The 19,302-nt window shown below is 36.1% G+C and overlaps 1 protein-coding gene across 1 annotated transcript in view; it reads right to left on the reverse strand.

The window, feature by feature from the left end:
* tmie (transmembrane inner ear) overlaps positions 1–12,360 on the reverse strand; it is a 32,743-nt gene extending 20,383 nt beyond the window's left edge. The window contains exon 1 of the mRNA XM_058753248.1: positions 12,214–12,360. Within this exon, the coding sequence (XP_058609231.1) occupies positions 12,214–12,360 (147 nt within the window). The remainder of the gene's footprint in view (positions 1–12,213) is intronic.
* Between the last annotated feature and the right edge of the window lie 6,942 nt (positions 12,361–19,302).

Below are 19,302 nucleotides of genomic sequence, written 5' to 3' on the forward strand. Positions count from 1 at the left end.
GTATGTTGCTTTAAATGCAAATGAGCTGTTGCTCCCGGAGAAGAGGGCGGAGCTTCAAGAGCTCAAGCTCCTAGCAGTGCTAGCCTTTGCAAATAAACATTCCACTATTAGTACTAGTGATGGGAAGTTCGGATCATTTTACTGACTCGGACCTTTGAGTCTCGTTCAGCAAAATGAACGAATCTTTTTTCGAGTCATTTCGTTCATTTTAGCAAAATATAATTAAAATGTTACATGCTACTTCCCTAACACATCTACTACGTATGCAAACGTTGATCACACTGCAAACAATACAAAATCATCACGTTCATCACGTGACAGCCCCATAAACTTAACCAATGCAGTCAGAGCCGGAAAGAGAATTGATTAGTTCATCTCTTGAGTCTTTCGAGTCGTTCGTTCTTTTGTCATGTGACGTGACAGCATTGGATAGATAAATTAATTAATTTACAACCTTCCTTACAAACGGGTGCATAGTTGTTGTTATTATTATTATTATTATTATTATTTACTCTTACAGTTACGTGATGCGTTTCTGGTCTCAAATTGTAGCTTTTTATTTATTACAGTTTATAAATGTGTGAATTTCTGTCATGATGGTTCTTTCCCATAACACTGAATGTGGTAACAAATGTAATAAACTAAATAGTTGGTTATTATTATTATTTTTATTAAGTCTTTTTTCCTCAGACTGCATAGGTTTAGCTTATGAGGCTGTCACGTGATAAGCAAACGACTCAAACCCGAAGACTCGAGAGATGAACTAATCGATTCTCTTTTCGGCTCAGACTGCATAGGTTACGCGTATGGGGCTGTCACGTGATGAACGAACGACTAGAAAAACCCAAAGACTCAAAACAAGTGAACTAATTCAGTGCAGAACCTATAGGATGTTGCGCATGCGCGACTGAACGAATCATTCCCCGAGACGACTCGTTCTTCCCGAGTCACATTAAAGATTCGTTCAAAATGAAGGAATCGTTCAAGAAAGACCCATCACTAATTAGTACAAGCCTGTTATCTTTACAGAAAACGTACTCGGTTTCAAAGTCAGTCATCTGATTATACTGTGCATAATAAATTAGTGTTTATGAATTACACAGACGGGCAGCACAGCATAAGATAGCTGGTCTCATGCTATCACAAACTTTATCCCCCGGTTTCACAAACAAGGCTTAAGCCTAGTCCTAGACTAAAATGTAAGTCTGAGCTGTTTCGACTGAAATAAACTGAAATAAACTTTCTGTCAGTGTTTTAGCAAGGTAAGGCTTTTTTTTTTTTTTTGCCATGCAAGTTCAAAGACCAATTTAAAATATTGGTACATAAAAAGTGCACAAAATCAGTATTTTGTTTAAGCAGTATTTGTGGCAGTCAAGAAATCATGTTTCATGTGAAACTGGTCTAAAAGGTGTTCCGTGTGCGTTTTTGCGCCAATGCATAGTTAAGAGGTTCAGTGTGTCGTGCAATATTCCCATACAAAACTTTTTCAGCCAATTAAAAAATATTGGTGTAGTAAAATATTGGTGTAATAAAATTAGCTAATTCACAAAATCAATACATACTTTATTAAACCGCTTTATCAAATTTAACGCATCCGGACGGAAGTGTCAAAATGCTGAATCAATTCATTCGCTTCCAAAAAAAAAATAAAATAAAATATATATATATATATATATATATATATATATTAATTCGCCCAACAGCGCTAAAGGAGCCCCAGGGCCATTTCTAGCCGTTTTGATACCCTAGGCGAAATCCCTATTAGGGACCACCTAGCTTGCCTATGCCTAGAAATGGTACTGGGGAGCAGCGTCATACATATAGAGGGCAGAGCGTCACGTTATTTAAAGGGGAACTTCACATGTCAATGAGTAACAAAAGAACTACTAGCTGCATTCTGATTACTTTTATGTCACTGATCAGGCTTTTGTAGGCCTATGTAGTTTGGGGTAACACAGGGTTTTATAGGTTTGACTGAAATAATAATGCAATAACTGACACAACAACAACTGTTGTGCTCCCTGATAATAGGGATTTCGTCTAGGGCATTGGTCTCAAACTCAATTCCTGGAGGGCCACAGCTCTGCACAGTTTAGCTCCAACCCTAATCAAACACACCTGATCCAGCTAATCACACCTGCTTGGAGCTAAACTCTGCAGAGCTGCGGCCCTCCAGGAATTGAGTTTGAGACCACTGGTCTAGGCCGTCAAAATGGCTAGAAACGGCCCTGCTGGTTGTTTTCACACACTGCAGCCATACAACTGTGTTCAAACACCTTATAAAAAGGTCATTCTTCTTGACATATTTTAATCAAACTTTTGATGAATATGTACTTCCAAAATGCCCCCTGATCTTGAAATCATCATGATGGCAGCCTCCATTTTAGAAAAGTCTGGATTTAGGCTGATTTGTCTCTGGTGTTACTGTCTTTCCTGGTAACAACACAGACTCTATAGTAACTTGCAATATGAAGTCTGTGATGTTACTTCAAAATATATCTGAAATTTCTTTCCTTCAGTTCAGAGCCGTTTAATCCTATAATTCAATGTTTTTAGACTGTAAAGTGTTTTAATATTTTAGAATAAAGACTATAAAAGTACCACAGACCATTTTTCAAGTCTTTTTTTGACGTACATCCAAATTTTAACAAAGAAGCTTTGGCAGAAATAGGGGCCAAGATGAACAAATAAACATTTATTTTAAAAACTGAAATTTAAATTAAGTTAAGTCGTGGCATATTGTCAAGTATGGTGACCCATACTCGAAATGGTGCTCTGCATTTAACCCATCCAAGTGCACACACACAGCAGTGAGTAGTGAACAAATGCACACACACAGTGAACACACACCCAGAGCAGTGGGCAGCCTTGCTCCAGCGCCCGGGGAGCAATTAGGGGTTCAGTGCCTTGCTCAAGGGCACCTTAGTCATGGTATTGAAGGTGGAGAGAGTGCTGTTCATTCACAATCCCCACCTTCAATTCCTGCCGGCGCGAGAATCGAACCAACTCCCTAACCATTAGGCCACGACTACCCCAATTATCAATTAAACTGGATCCTTGAACTTTTTATTTATTTATTCATTTATTTAATTTAATTTTACCTAAAGATGCATATCCCTGCTCATTTTAGAACAAACCAAAATTTTACTTCAAATATTGGTAACACCATAGACATAATTGGTTGTGTCACCAGTGTTTGATTGAAATTATTTAAAAATCTAAATGTTCTTAAGCTTCCATTTTAATAGATAAAGGCCCGGTTTCACAGACAGGGCTTAGACTAAGCCAAGATAAGATCATAGTTCAATTAGGACATTTAAGTAACTTTTATAAACATACTTAGAAAAAAACATTACTGGTGTGCATCTTGAGACAAAACAAAGGCACTGATATATTTTTAGATCAGTCAATGCAAGTTTCTTTCAGTTGAAACAGCTCAGATTAGTGTCCATACTATGACAACCAATTTGAATGTGACAAGAAACTGATGTCTGAAAAAGAAATTATATATATATATATATATATATATATATATATACATATATATATAACCTATATACAAATATATTTTGTAGATGTATCAATGTTGTTATTTAAGATTTGAGTGTTTACATAATCAGTTTTATGTTATTTTGTATGTAATCTTTACTATCTTGTTTGGGTGTGGGAGTTGGATGGGGGGGGCTGATAATAGGGATTTCGTCTAGGGCATTGGTCTCAAACTCAATTCCTGGAGGGCCACAGCTCTGCACAGTTTAGCTCCAACCCTAATCATACACACCTGATCCAGCTAATCACACCTGCTTGGAGCTAAACTCTGCAGAGCTGCGGCCCTCCAGGAATTGAGTTTGAGACCACTGGTCTAGGCCGTCAAAATGGCTAGAAACGGCCCTGCTGGTTGTTTTCACACACTGCAGCCATGCAACTGTGTTCAAACACCTTATAAAAGGGTCATTCTTCATTGGTGGCAAATGGTGTCCCTCTACTTTACAACAGTTGAAATAAACTTTAAATACCAATAATTTATAAAATACTTGCATGTATTCTTGCTCTATTTTTGCTTGTATTCTGTTGGATGAACACAATTTGTACACTGTTAATAGTAAAATTTTTGTTTTAAAATACATATTTAATTGAGTTTGAGAGATTGCATTTGTAACAAAATATGCATGTTCCTGACATACCTTAGAGAGGTATCATGGAATGTAATTGCAACAATATAACATTTTTAATATAAATAAAGTGGTTATATTGTGAATATAGATTTTACATTACATGTACAATGTTATAAAATTGTTTTGAAAAATACATATTTTGTTATACTTAAGAAAAAAGTAGTGTCCCCCATATTCTTGTCTGTGGTGTTACAGCAATGGATGTCGTCCCTTTAAGAAAAGGGAGAATGCTATTTGGACTACTTCCTGTGTGTAAAGGTCACTGCAGGTGCTGGTTGATCTGAGGGGTGCATGGGGAGCACATTCTTTCTAATTCATTTTCTTAAATGTAGCTAAACTTCTGACAATTTCATGTGTCACACTTTATTAGTGTCTTTGGTGTTATGTTGATAACTTGCAGATCTGACATATTTTAATCAAAATTTTGATGAATATGTACTTCCAAAATGCCCCCTGATCTTGAAATCATCATGATGGCAGCCTCCATTTTAGAAAAGTCTGGATTTAGGCTGATTTGTCTCTGGTGTTACTGTCTTTCCTGGTAACAACACAGACTCTATACTAACTTGCAATATGAAGTCTGTGATGTTACTTCAAAATATATCTGAAATTTCTTTCCTTCAGTTCAGAGCCGTTTAATCCTATAATTCAATGTTTTTAGACTGTAAGGTGTTTTAATATTTTAGAATAAAGACTATAAAAGTACCACAGACCATTTTTCAAGTCTTTTTTTGACGTACATACAAATTTTAACAAAGAAACTTTGGCAGAAATAGGGGCCAAGATGAACAAATAAACATTTATTTAAAAAACTGAAATTTAAATTAAGTTAAGTCGTGGCATATTGTCAAGTATGGTGACCCATACTCGAAATGGTGCTCTGCATTTAACCCATCCAAGTGCACACACACAGCAGTGAGTAGTGAACAAATGCACACACACAGTGAACACACACCCAGAGCAGTGGGCAGCCTTGCTCCAGCGCCCGGGGAGCAATTAGGGGTTCAGTGCCTTGCTCAAGGGCACCTTAGTCATGGTATTGAAGGTGGAGAGAGTGCTGTTCATTCACAATCCCCACCTTCAATTCCTGCCGGCGCGAGAATCGAACCAACTCCCTAACCATTAGGCCACGACTACCCCAATTATCAATTAAACTGGATCCTTGAACTTTTTATTTATTTATTTATTTTATTTAATTTTACCTAAAGATGCATATCCCTGCTCATTTTAGAACAAACCAAAATTTTACTTCAAATATTGGTAACACCATAGACATTGTGTCACCAGTGTTTGATTGAAATTATTTAAAAATCAAAATGTTCTTAAGCTTCCATTTTAATAGATAAAGGCCCGGTTTCACAGACAGGGCTTAGACTACACTGAAAAAAACAATAAGTAAATTTACTTAATCTTTATTTGGCAAGTTTTTGCACAAATAAATTTTAAGTAAATGTAAGTACTGAATTAAGTAAAATCTACTTGGCTAAGTTAGGTAAAATTAGCAAAGAAAATAAGTAAATTTAACATGGCCAGTTAGAGTTTGATGAGTAATTTTTACTTGATTATTTTAAGTTAAATCTGCAATACTTAAGTATTTTTCACTCAGTCATGGCTTCTAAGATTTACTCAAACGATGTAGCACTGGGAAACAACCATGCTATTAAAGCATATGATTTACTTACAAACATGCAAGCAAGTAGACAGCTTGTTATCCTTTTTAGATAATATGTCCACTCAAAAGAATTGTTACCCAAATGAACACAGAGACCTCAATACTTGGTACACCATACACAATGACGGTGACAATCAGTGGATAGTGTTTGAGTATGAATGGGTCATTTTGACTAGAAAATCAACTCCAGATGTCACAAAACAGTAAGTTACTAAACCTAACAACAAAAGCAACCATAAAACAGTGTAAATATAACTAAAAAACAGTGACAAATGTAACCTTTTTAATTATTCATGCCCCAGTGCATGATGGGAAAAACGGGATCATAACTTTGATATTTACTTAAAGAATCCTTGTAAACATAACAAACAATTCCAAGTAAAATATACTTATAAGTTCAAACTTTAATTTCTACAAGTTTAAATTGAGTACTAATATAGAATTTACTTAAATTTTTTAATTCTTGCCTGAACTAAATTATTTAATGTAGAAATTACATTTGTTTTTATGTAGTGTTTACTTCACCAAAAAATCATTTTTAAGCCAAGATAAGATCATAGTTCAATTAGGACATTTAAGTAACTTTTATGAACATACTTAGAAAAAAACATTACTGGTGTGCATCTTGAGACAAAACAAAGGCACTGATATATTTTTAGATCAGTCAATGCAAGTTTCTTTCAGTTGAAACAGCTCAGATTTACATTTTAGTTTAGGATTAGGCTTAAGCCTGTGAAACCAGGGGATAGCATATTAAATTTATTTTAAATGCATAGCAATACATTTTATTAGAAAAAAACAGACAAAGACTTTTTACAAATTCTGCCTCTCATTTTCCACCCCAACTGAAGAATGACCCAAAAGTGATTTTGCATAATAGGTCCCCTTTAAGTGAAAATTTGTATTTGAAAACAAACAAACAAAAAATATATATATATTGTAAAATATCATCAAGGCAGAAAAAAACCTGACCTGTTAGATGTGAAGATTTATTGGGTCATTCAATGTTGCTGACAGCCAATCAATCATGAGATGCAATCGCTATTGTGAGTGGCACAGACTGTTGACTGTGGCAGCAGATCACATATTGATATATCTCTTTGTAATGTACTTCATCATGTCCCTTCTCTTCTCTTATTTGATGTACCATCCTTAACAACTCTATAGACAAACAGCAACCGAAGACATCAGGCACCGTCTGCACATCCATCATGTGCACTGTAAAATGAATTACACATATATTCATGTATAGTGTATTGCACAGCATGAAGACAATAAAAACAGAGAATTCATTTTTATTTTCTCATGTTTAGCACTTGTTCTTCCAGCATGACATGATCTAACATGAAATGACTGATATAATTGTGTGTATTACAATGCACGGATTCCCTGCAGTCGAGAACAAATCTCTATGGTCATGGTGTTTTATAGGTGTCTATAAATATGAACGAACATCATCCTGTTTTACAATTTGACTCAGTTGCCTGCTGATTCCACTGGAGCATAAAATGCACCCAAACCATATTTGTGTTCCTTAAGCTGTTTCATGTTGGAGTTAAACATTGTACCAGCAGAGAAAATTGGAGGCACCTGGATAATTGACCCTTTAATGGGTGTTTAATTAGCAGTGGGAGTAGAAAAACGGTACGTCTGACACCTGCTTTCAAAGTCAACTAGGAAGAACCCAGTAGTATTATCAGTTATGAATGTAAACGTCTCCTAAGGACTTGCCAGCACCTTCAAGAACAACCAATGTTGTATTTGCATGACTGTATTGACAGAGGCATGCCTTGTGGTTCATCTGCACTGTTTTCTATTTGTTGGTGTATACATATTTGTCAGACGGACACATATTTGTTCAGATGTTGTCTCACACCAGAAGTGCCATTTTAAGAGGCCTTGTCAAGGTACTGTAAAAGTAGTTCGGTTTGAACTATTTAACAGACTATTAAAATACTTTTTTGGTAACACTTTATTTTGATAGTCCATTTTAGACTATAACTGTAAGTAACTTTGCAACTCCATATAGCAGTCATTAGAGTATTAGACTTTCTGCTTAATATCTACTAACACTTTATTTTGATGCTCCCAACACACATTCAACTGACTATAAGTAACTTATGTGAACTTATTCTACTAAACCTATCATAACGGTCTACTAATACTCTAATGAGTGCCAGTTGACATGTAGTTGCAAAGTTACTTAAAGGTAAAGAATGTCTAAAATGGACTATCAAAATAATGGTACCCTCTTTTTTGTCTATATTTTATTAGCTTGTTTTGACCCAGTTAGTTTGAGTTAAATGTTTGACCCAACATGCAGTTTTTCAACTATGGTTTAGATAAAAAAAAAAAAAAAAAAATGAACACAAAATTAAAATGACTTTAACACATAGAATGACCATAGTAACAGTACAGAAAAGAATGGCAAATCACAGTCATGCAGTCATATTTTTAGATGCTTTTTAAGTTGTTCTCTAAATTTAATCTCTTATTCAAAAACATTGTTGAATAAACACTGAATAGTTTACATTTAAGAGCAAATCTGACCAGTTATTTCATTTATTTTTTCTTTCGCCAATGAAAATACTCCCACTACGGCCAAAGCCTCAGGCTTTGAGTGCCGCCAAGAAACACACAAACTGAAAGCCTGTAATAAACACTGAAATTCAGGAATAAACCATGTATTGTAGTGAATCGACGGGATTAAAGCCTTTTCAATCACTCCTCTCTAGAGCCATTCCATCTTTTTTAGTTCACGCTCACCAGTCATCTCTTCACTTCAATTAGTTTCTTTTATTTTCCAGACATACTCCTGTCACGAGTGCCATGAACACAGAGAGGTGAAGTGCTATTAGCATGCTCTCTTACAACCGCATTCCCAGAACCCAGAACCGCTGGGTCACTGATTATGAACAATTATCAACCCAAACTGGGTCAAATCAACCCAGCTTCCTCACCCACGATTTTTTTTTTTTTTTAGAATTTTTAAATAAATGTAACATTACATCTTGGAAAACTCTCATTGTGTTAGAGTGTTGTGCATTTAAACCAAACACTGACAATGTCAACTGACATTTTAGATCTCATTTGTAAATGATTATTATTTTGTAAAACACGAATGATGACCCTTAACTTTGAAAATGTGAGAAATGGTGACCCTTAGCTTTGAATTAAGTGAAAATGTTTTCATTACTGTAAATGGTTACAAAGATGACCATTTGTGACCCTGGATGACAAAACCAGTCTTAAGTGTTAATTTTTTCGAAATTGAGATGTATACATCATCTGAAAGCTGAATAAATAAGCTTTCCATTGATGTATGGTTTGTTAGGATCGGACAGTATTTGGCTGAGATACAACTATTTGAAAATCTGGAATCTGAGGATGCAAAAAAATCAAAATATTGAGAAAATCGCCTTTAAAGTTGTCCAAATGAAGTTCTTAGCAATGCATATTACTAATCAAAAATGAAGTTTTGATATATTTATGCTAAGAAATTTACTAAATATCTTCATGGAACATGATCTTTACTTAATATCCTAATGATTTTTGGCATAAAAGAAAAATTGATAATTTTGACCCATACAATGTATTTTTGGCTATTGCTACAAATATACCCCAGCGACTTTAGACTGGTTTTGTGGTCCAGGGTCACATTTGTCACGTGGCAACAGTAATGCTCTACTTGATGTAATGAACGGGATGCCCTTAAGCAGTCAATGAAACTTAAACAGTCATTCATTGTCTAAAATCCACCGTCTATGATTTAACAACGACAGCTGCTGGATCTTCCTCCTCTCCTGTACTGACAATATCACATTATCAGGGAACAGTGTAAACATGCATGTATTATGCATTTGGAATGTCTCCCTGATTTATAGCACACACTGTAATAGAGACGTGACACTGCAAAGTAGTAAACAAAAGTGTAACTATTTAAATTAAATCCTTGAATTAGGTCACATGTGAAAGTGCAAAATGGTTTTAACATTCTAAGTTCAGCCTAAATCAAGCCTAAGTTCAGATCTCACCCATGCAGATCTCACTGTCACAATGCTAGGTATTCTAGGCCGTTTCTAGAAAGATATGGGTTGTTGTTACATGTAGGTTGTTGCTGAGTGGCTAAAATCAAAATAAAATATTCTGGTCCCTATGCCGGAGTCTTTTCCTCAGTGCAAGTCTGTGTGATTGTTTAATTTTCTGCCATGCAATCAATCAATAAATAATTCTAATGTAATGACTTGAAGTATCATTCATGTCAGTCCAGGACAAGTTAGAGGTCAAAGATAAATGTGAACATGAGCTCAAAACTGACCCTTCTTTCTGGCCTTACTGTGCACAATTATATTTCATGTCAGACTAAAAAAAAAAATCCTGTCAAATTGTCAAAATACTGTTGCATTTTGTCTTTCATGTTTACAGTTAGGGGTTTGTTCAAATCTCTGTAACACTTTATAAATGTTCCATCATTAATGAATAACTACAAAATAACAAATAACTAACAAGAATCTATGAGTAACAAATGAGTAAATAATAACGCTTAGCTGAATGTAGTAGTTCTCTATTAGCTAATTAGTAACTACTATTTTTTTTAACTCCCAGAACTAATAAGAAACTACACACAGTTTCATGATTAATGTGAATCTAATCAATAACTAATGCAGGACAAATGAACATTTTAACCAGTACTTTAACATTTAACCACTTTCATAATCAATAGGTAAAAGCAGACTAATGCCCCCTGGTTTCACAGACAAGGCTTAAGCCTAATCCTAGACTAAAATGTAAATCTGAGCCGTTTCAACTGAAAGAAACCTGATCTTAAAATATATCAGTGCCTTTGTTTTGTCTCAAGATACACACCAGTAATGTTTTTTTCTAAGTACATTAATAAAAATTGAACTAATTGAACTATGGCCTAATCCTGGTTTAGTCTAAACCCTGTCTGTGAAACCGGGCCATGATTTGGTTAAGCTGTAAATAATTACATTTTCTCAGTCCTTTTACAGAAATGTTAAAAACCCTGGATGGTCACACTTTAGTTTAAGGTCCAACTCTCACTATTAACTAACGATTAACAACGAAATTTGCCTCAAAAATAATTTGGTGCTTATTAGTAGTTAGTAAGGTAATTGTTAAGTTTAGGTATGGGGTTTGCTTAAGGGATCTAAAATATGGTCATGCAGAATAAGGCATTAATATGTGCTTTATAAGTACTTCCAATATGCTAGTAATATGCATGATAATAAGCACCTAGTTAATAGTGAGAATTGGTTACACTTTGGTTTACACTTTACCCAAAAAAGTACTGGGTAGTACAAGGTACCCATGTTTAGTGATAGGTTCAGGGTTAGTTCCTGTTATTGTAATCGCTATAATAAGTACATATGCACACGCGGAACAGGACTGTAAAATAAAGTGCTACCTGAGAATTGATCCCTAAACTAAAGTGTTACTGAAGTAATTACGTGTAATGCGTTATTCACCTTAATTATGAAACTCCATGTTTTAATAGTTATTCTCTTATTAATTAGATAATAGCGAACTACCAGATTCAACTGAGTGCTAATTCATTAATGATGGTCTGTTGTTAGTTAATAGAAGTTACTAGAATGCCGTGCTATTCATTTGTTCCTCTGTAGTGGTTCATTAATGAGAGAATAGTACTATAAAGTGTTACCCAAATCTCTAATAGTAAGTAATAGTAATAGCCAACAATAATAATTCTGCTAGCGGCAGCATTGTCCTACAGAAAGATACTGCAGGTAAGATCTTTTGTGACTAATGTCCTTCAGAGTTGAAGTTTAAGTCAGCCATTATCCAATATTCCAGTAGTTCTCTCAGCAATTTGAGTGAAAAAAGAAACATAAACTATCCTCTACGTTTCCTATACACATCACGAATCTGTCAGTCATTCTGAGAACTGTAAGCAATTGACCTTTCATGAAACTGACCTCTAATGTCACAGCGCTCACATTTCTTAACGGACTGCTTATCATCTGAGTGGGTTGACATAAATATATGTGTCCTTGGTTCTTTCAATTTCCATTTCATTCAGACAAGTATTGTCTTCTTGTCTGACAGAAGCAACAGAGGGTCCTTGCACTACTGCACTTACTGTAAATAGCTTTTTAAAAGCTATATAGCTGTACAACAGCGTTTCACTGTCAATAAATGTTTCTGAAACAGCATAAGCGCTAACCTAGAGGTGTAGTTAGAGAAATCTATGGCAGGATGTTATGCCGTTGTTTCAATGCATTTGGTACCATAAAAATGAAAAGTGGTTCGCGCTCGCCTGTTCAATACAAAGAGAGTCCCGACAACGGTGCAGTTTAGGGGCCGTAAAATCTAAGCAGCTCTTACCTCGGGGTCTGGTATCTGTGCAGCGGCGTTGAAGATGTGGTGTGAGATCAACACAGCCGTCACGCTCATCAGCAATGGGACGAGGGAAGGCGGTTGATGCCTAGGCCCCTCCATCGCCATCTTCCCTCTTCTTCTCCCGCGTCTCATCCCTCCCCCTGCTGCTTCTTTCTGCCCGGAAAACTGCGCAGGACCACAATGGTGCAGGTGATTGATGGACGTTCAGTGCGAAATGGCCACCAGCTCCCCTACATGAATGCTGCTCTGGTCTCTTGCTGTCCTAATGCTTCCAAACAGAGATACTACGCTCTCCGCCTGAGCCCGACCCAGAGAGCCAGCCGCTCGGCTAAAGGCCATTAATTAATTAATAGCCCCGGTGTCGTTTACAGCCCTGCCGCCCGGTGCACGGAGAGGTTACAAGAGTCGTGGGGGGAAGGGAGTTACACGGAAAGACACAAGTGGATCAGAGGAATTGTGTAACACACTCTGTATTTTGATCACACACACTCACGTTGATGTGTGATGCTTGCTATGCATCTGCATATCTGCTGCAAAAGGATTTCCAATAAACACAGCTGTTCCACTGAGATAAAGACAATTTACTCACAGCAAATGTTTACTGGAAAATGTTTACTTTTTTTTTTTCCAACATAGGCTCATTGAAAAATCATGCCTCTTCATACATTTTTGCAAAAACTATCTATACATACAATTCAGAGCAGTTTCCAGTTGAAAATAACTCTAGTGGCAGTAAAATACCAACAACTTTTTTAATTTTTTGGCACAAATTATGATTAGAGGATAAATTATCAATTAAAAAGTTGTTTTAGCATGGTTTCCTGCATAACACATATGGCAAAAATATTTTTTTCTGGCCAAAACATATTTTGAGTGTGTGTGTTTCTATATAAATGTATATAGTATATATAATATATATAGAAATGTATATTTTTAAAATATGCATTTGTAAAAAATATATAAACAAAAAATATATTGGTAGAAAATATATTTACATAAATATATTTAAAATATATTTTGAAACAATTTTTGCCAAAAAAATCAATAAATAAATCTAATTGATAGTTTTGTATATTTTGTAATATATATATATATATATATATATATATATATATATATACAGTATATATATATATTATGTTATGACCTCAAAATAATTTTACCATAGTGATGATTTGTACACTAAAATGCATTTTGTCGTTTGCATCGCATAACATGCTTCATGAAACGGTATTACGGTATTTTTATATACTATCAGTTAGGTTTAGGGTTGGGTTTAGTTATTGGGTATGTTATTTAAAATGCAATACTGCATTAACCTTGACATTTCATTTCCGAACTGCAGTGATACTAGGGTGACCATACGTCCTCTTTTCCCCAGACATGCCCTCTTTTTGGACCTACCAAAAATGCGTCCGGCTGGGATTTATTAATCGCTCAAAATGTCGGGATTTCGGGTGTTTTCTTAATCCCGCTCCCGTTGAATTTCTGACCATTGCCGCCTGCTCCCGCGATTTTCATGTCCACTCCTTTAAAGGGATCCCTGGGTATTAAGACTTGTATGGCTTAATATAACGTAAATTATGTCTCTTACTGAAATATGTAGTAAAAACCCCATTAAAGATGTGTGTTATTTTAAAAAATCACATCGTTTTATAAATATTTTGAACTATGGGGGGCGCCATTTTTCTGATGACGTAAAATGGTTGCACTCAGTGAGCTACTAGTGCTACCTGTTGCTATTTGTACCACAACACAACTCGGAATAGACAACTTGGAAAATAAAATACTGATATAATGACCACAGCTACTGAAAGAGCTTACAGGTGGCGATGGATATAAGTATAGGTTTAAACCAAATGCTTGTACCATCGATTTTTCCCTACAAGGAGTGTAAACGCCCCGGATCTCGAGGGAAATCGGCGCTGAGAAACTCCTCCAGCGGCCGCGCGTCGGCATGTTTACATCCTAACAAATGGCATCTAGCGTTTCTTATTTCAGCCGTTTGTAAGCTCTTTCAGTAGCTGTGGTCTACTAAAAGACTCAAAGGCATCAGGGCTAAAGTGGAGAGAAAAGAAGCGGGTCTTTAGGAAGGTTCGTCCACAGGCATCTTCCCATTCTTTTCTCCTTTTCTTATCGCTAGGAGAGCAGTGAAGTCTTACATCGCTTCTTTTGTTGCCCTTCGACTGAAAATTGCAACCAAAAGCCTCACAATGTGGCATCTTATCAGTATTTTATTTTCTGCGATGTGTATTCGTGTTTTGTTGCGGTTAAAAAGCGCCAATAGTTCACTGAGTGCAACCATTTGACGTCATCTACGCAGAATGTACTGTGCACATAAAATAATGGCGCCCCCCATAGTCCAAAAACGATGTTGATTTTTTCAAATAACATACATTTTCATGGGTATTTTACTACATATTTAAATAAGAGACATCATTTACCTTATATTAAGCTATACATGAATTAAAACCCGGGGGTCCCTTTAAACATTCTAATTGTATACAATTTTGCCGCATCAGGGAGCCGCTCTCAGTATGCGGAGTATTTAAATCTCTTTTGAATGAGTGTTAGCCTGTTTACTTTCACTTTCGATTTCGCCATAAATCGCACTTTGTTTAAAGGGAGCACATCTTACAAGATATTTGTATTATCAGATATTTGTCAATGAGCTCAGGATCTGTTGAGCAGCAAATACTCAAGCATGGTCTTGTCAGTCATCTCTCCTTATTCTCGACCTGTGATTAATCAAATCTGTCTCCTGCAGCTCTTGTTGGATGCAGGGTTGCCAAGTCCGCGTTTTTTTCCACAGAATTTGACTACTTTTAAACTGTTGCCATGGGTTGATATTCCCAAGAGGGTTAAAGGTATGAAATATTGCATAAATTCCATTTGACTGAAATGCTTGTATTGAAACATTTTGCATTCTACCTAATATGATAAAACCTTCATGAACTTTTACATTAACTGTTCCCTCCTGGTGGAATGACCTGCCTATACTAAATGAACTTAATCATTTTCAAGAAACAGCTGAAAACACATCTCTCTCATCTTCATTTGACCCTCTAACTCTAGCACTCACTATTCTAATGCTAATTCAAATTTTATCTGCTTGTTTTTTTTTTTGTTTTTTTTAATTACAAAAACTTGACCCTCTAACATTTGCACTATCTGTTCTATTTCAATTCTAACTACTTGTTTTATTTAAAGGAAACAATAGCTTTTAACACTAGCATTCTCTATTCTTTCTACTTATTTTCTTTTTATTTATTATAAATAATGACCTTCTAACACTAGCATTATCTATTGTTTTTCTGTTCTAGTGACTTGTTCTATTTTTATTTAAAAATGACCCTCTAACAATATAGCATTCCCTATACTTTTTCTATACTTGTTTTCTTTAATTTATTATAAAAACAAAATAAACAAACAAAATAACAAACAAAAACTTAGGAGAAACCCCGCCCACCACTGTCTTGTTTTTGGAAAACTGAAATATGGTCACCCTAAATGATACACACAACAGCCAATGCAATCAAACATTCGTTTTGTTCACATCTATGCTTTGTTTAGAATGTAACATTAGCAAAGTTCAGATGAAACCTGATAGGAATGAGCATTTGTGTAAGTAGTTCTGCAAGCCTCCTGACTCAGAATAAAGGCCGTGACACACCAAGCCGCCTGATCTCACTTCAAAGACTACAGCCAACGGCCAATTATCACATTCATCCTGCACCTGCATGAGAGGAAATAACCTTCACAGCAGGTGGCAGTAGTCAGTATTCACCATTTAAAAAGAGAAACCAGAACTAGGACTGCGAATATACAAACCATAAACGTGCTTGCTTACCATTTTCAATATGAATCATGTTGATCACTTTCTTCGATATGAAAATATGCACGTATTGGATGAATATGTAAAATTGATCAGAGATGAAGCTCAATTGAAATTGTGTTCTGTGCATTTAACACACACACACATATATACAGTATATATATATATATATATATATAATGATATATAGGGTGAAATAAAGCAACTTTTCAATCTTGTGCCGTCATGATTTGTGTCAGGCCTTTTCTTAAGAGCCTGACTATATAGATATCTTAAGAAAAGGCCTGACACAAATCATGACGGCACAAGATTGAAAAGTTAAGCTTTATTTCACCCTTTCAGTCATAACCGTATACATTTATGGATGAGTATATAACTTACTAACTCGACTTGATTGACTCAGAAATCATTCCTGTCTGACAGAAAGTAAAAGCCACTGTGATTTTGCCAATGACAACTTCTCAACTGAATTTGATCTTTTTCTGTACACAGAGCTCTTAACCCACACAGAAACAGATAAACATTTAGCTGATTTAATTTACAATTCTTCAAAAGTGTAAGTATTCAAAAGAGAGTATTGTGACAGACTTGATTCATACTTCATACTTCTATTATGAGCCTCATAACTTTATGCAATGCCTAAATCACTGGGTACAGCACTGGATATGACTCATGACTGCTCTTGTAATTTCTTTCTGTGCTAAAGCTGTACAGCTCAACAGTATTTTACCATTTGTTACCACTTATACACAATTTAAGCAAAAACAGTATATAAAATGAGATATTGATGTGAGTGGAATCACTGAAAGACATGTGTGTGTGAGACAGAGAGAAAGAGAGAGAATTGCAGATAACAGTCTGAAGATTTGCAGCAGTAAATCAACAGCAGCCTTTTCAAAAATGTCAATATTTGTAATATTTCATTTATAATAGTTCAGCTGGCCAAAACACTCTCAAACATTCTACTCCAGGTTAATACAGCTGAGGTTTCTTATATACTTAAATACCGTATATCTTTGTTTTGGTGGACTCAGTGTGCAATGGTTTACTTATAACTGTCCAACTGAGATAAGATGAACTAAAAAAGATTACCCGCCACTACTGAGAGACATGTGTAGTTAATATTTGAAATTGTTTAATAAGATCAAATGTTATGTTTAAATGTAGCATACATTTTATTTATGCATGCCTTGCAAGACACGCAAGGACACCTTTACAAGTAATAAAATACATCAATCAATATGCAACAATATGCAAGAAACTATATCCAACTGAATGTATGTCTTGAAGTAAGGTGCTCCAAAAACTTGGAGTCCCATGGTAGTCAAACATACAGAAGGTGCAACGAGAGTTAGAAGACCTTAGGGATCGGGTGACAACACATGGAGAAGATCAGTGAGATATGAAGGTGCTAAATATGAAGTGTGAATTTAAGTAAAATCTTAAATTGAATTAACTAGAAGCCAGTGGAGTTTTCTAAGGACTGCTCAGTCAATGGTGATCATGGAATGATCTGGGCTGCTGAATTCTGGACAAAAGCTTGTGTCGTGATCCTACTCGCCCCACTCCGAGCAGGTTTTGAACCACGGTCTCCAGCGTGGGAGGCAGGCGCTCTAACAAGGAGGCTAAAGGCCACGGCCACAGTGTCAGTCATTAGAGCACCACTTGAGATCGGGGAGTGAGGTTTTACCTGCACAGCACTTACCCGCTGGCCTTTGCTACACTCACCCCCCTAAACCTCACTCCAGGTCCAGGTCACGGCACCAATGTCGCGATCCTACTCACCCCGCTCCGAGCGGGTTTCGAACCACGGTCTCCGGCGTGGGAGGCAGGCGCTCTAACAAGGAGGCTAAAGGCCACGGCCTCTAGCATCAGTCGCTAGAGCGCCACTTGAGATCGGGGAGTGAGGTTTTACCTGCACAGCACTTACCTGCTGGCCTCTGCTACACTTGTGTGAAACACCACTGAGAAGAGAATTACAACAGTCAAGATGTAACTAATGCACAAAAAAAGGTAATTGCAACTTTGTATCTCACAATTCTGACTGTTTTTCTCTGAATTATGAAGTATAAACTCGAAATTGCAAGTTATTCTGAGAGATAAAAAGTACTGAATTACTAAATATTCTGAATTCTGGGGGAGAAAGACATGCAGTTTTCTTACAATTGCAAGTTTCTATTCACAATAGGACTTTATAACTCCAAATTACGAGTTTATATCACACAATTCTGACTTTCTAATATCTAATTCTAACTTGCAATTGCAAGTTTATAGACAAAAAGTTACCGCATAACGTTATTTACAAGTGCCTCAAATACTAAAGTACTGCCAAGGCTGAGTTTGAGATTTTGAAATACTACACATACTACACACACCTGCATCTGAAACATACCTGCTCATGTTCCAATCAGAAAAACATCTCGCTGTCAATCATCGGTTTGACATCAGACTAGCTGTTTGTCATGTACAGAAGATGGATGAGTGTTTGGAAACTCATTATTCTCATCATTAGTGGTGTTTGTAAAGGCAAACATCACAATGAATATCGCTCATCTGTGCTATGGCCGTGGATTCCTCCAAATTGTGGTTCTTCTTAAGGATAGGTGTGCTATTACTTCTCCGAGTTGCTATTTTCACCTGGTGGGTGATAAAAGTTGTGACTTGGCCAACCAAGCAACCACACAGAACACCCTCATAGCAACATTAAGTTTAATCAAAATAACAAAAAAACAACATTGTATCATCCCACAGATTGTGCTGTCTATGAAAAGATCCCTCCATATCTGATTCCCAGTGCAATATTTCTATCTGTTCATTGAGAAGTATTGCCGAGTTAAAGAATCTGCTATTCAAATTTGTTCTTTACTTTTGGATTTTCCATCCTTCTTTCAAGGGATCTGACATTTCTGGGCTGTGATCTTCTCATGCTGCTGAGAGGATGCGGTACGAATACATCAGCGGCTTATTGGTTACAGCCTATACATCTCCACAGCTTGACTGACAAGGTTTTCTCCACTCCCTTTGAGAGCTGTAAGAGAAGATAATGAATAAACACAGCCAAATGTCATGCTAATGTTAAGATCTGGGGATTACGTGATGGGTGCTAATAACCCAACCTGTTATGAAAAGAGGGGTGCAGGAGGGGTGGAATTAGATATGAATGTCGTGCCTCTTCTGAATTACTGATTCTATCTCGGTCAGATAATACATCAGAGCGTGTGATTCTGCTTCACATAATG

This window comes from Onychostoma macrolepis, chromosome 02, assembly GCF_012432095.1.
Source record: "Onychostoma macrolepis isolate SWU-2019 chromosome 02, ASM1243209v1, whole genome shotgun sequence".
NCBI classification, from domain to species: Eukaryota; Metazoa; Chordata; class Actinopteri; order Cypriniformes; family Cyprinidae; genus Onychostoma; species Onychostoma macrolepis.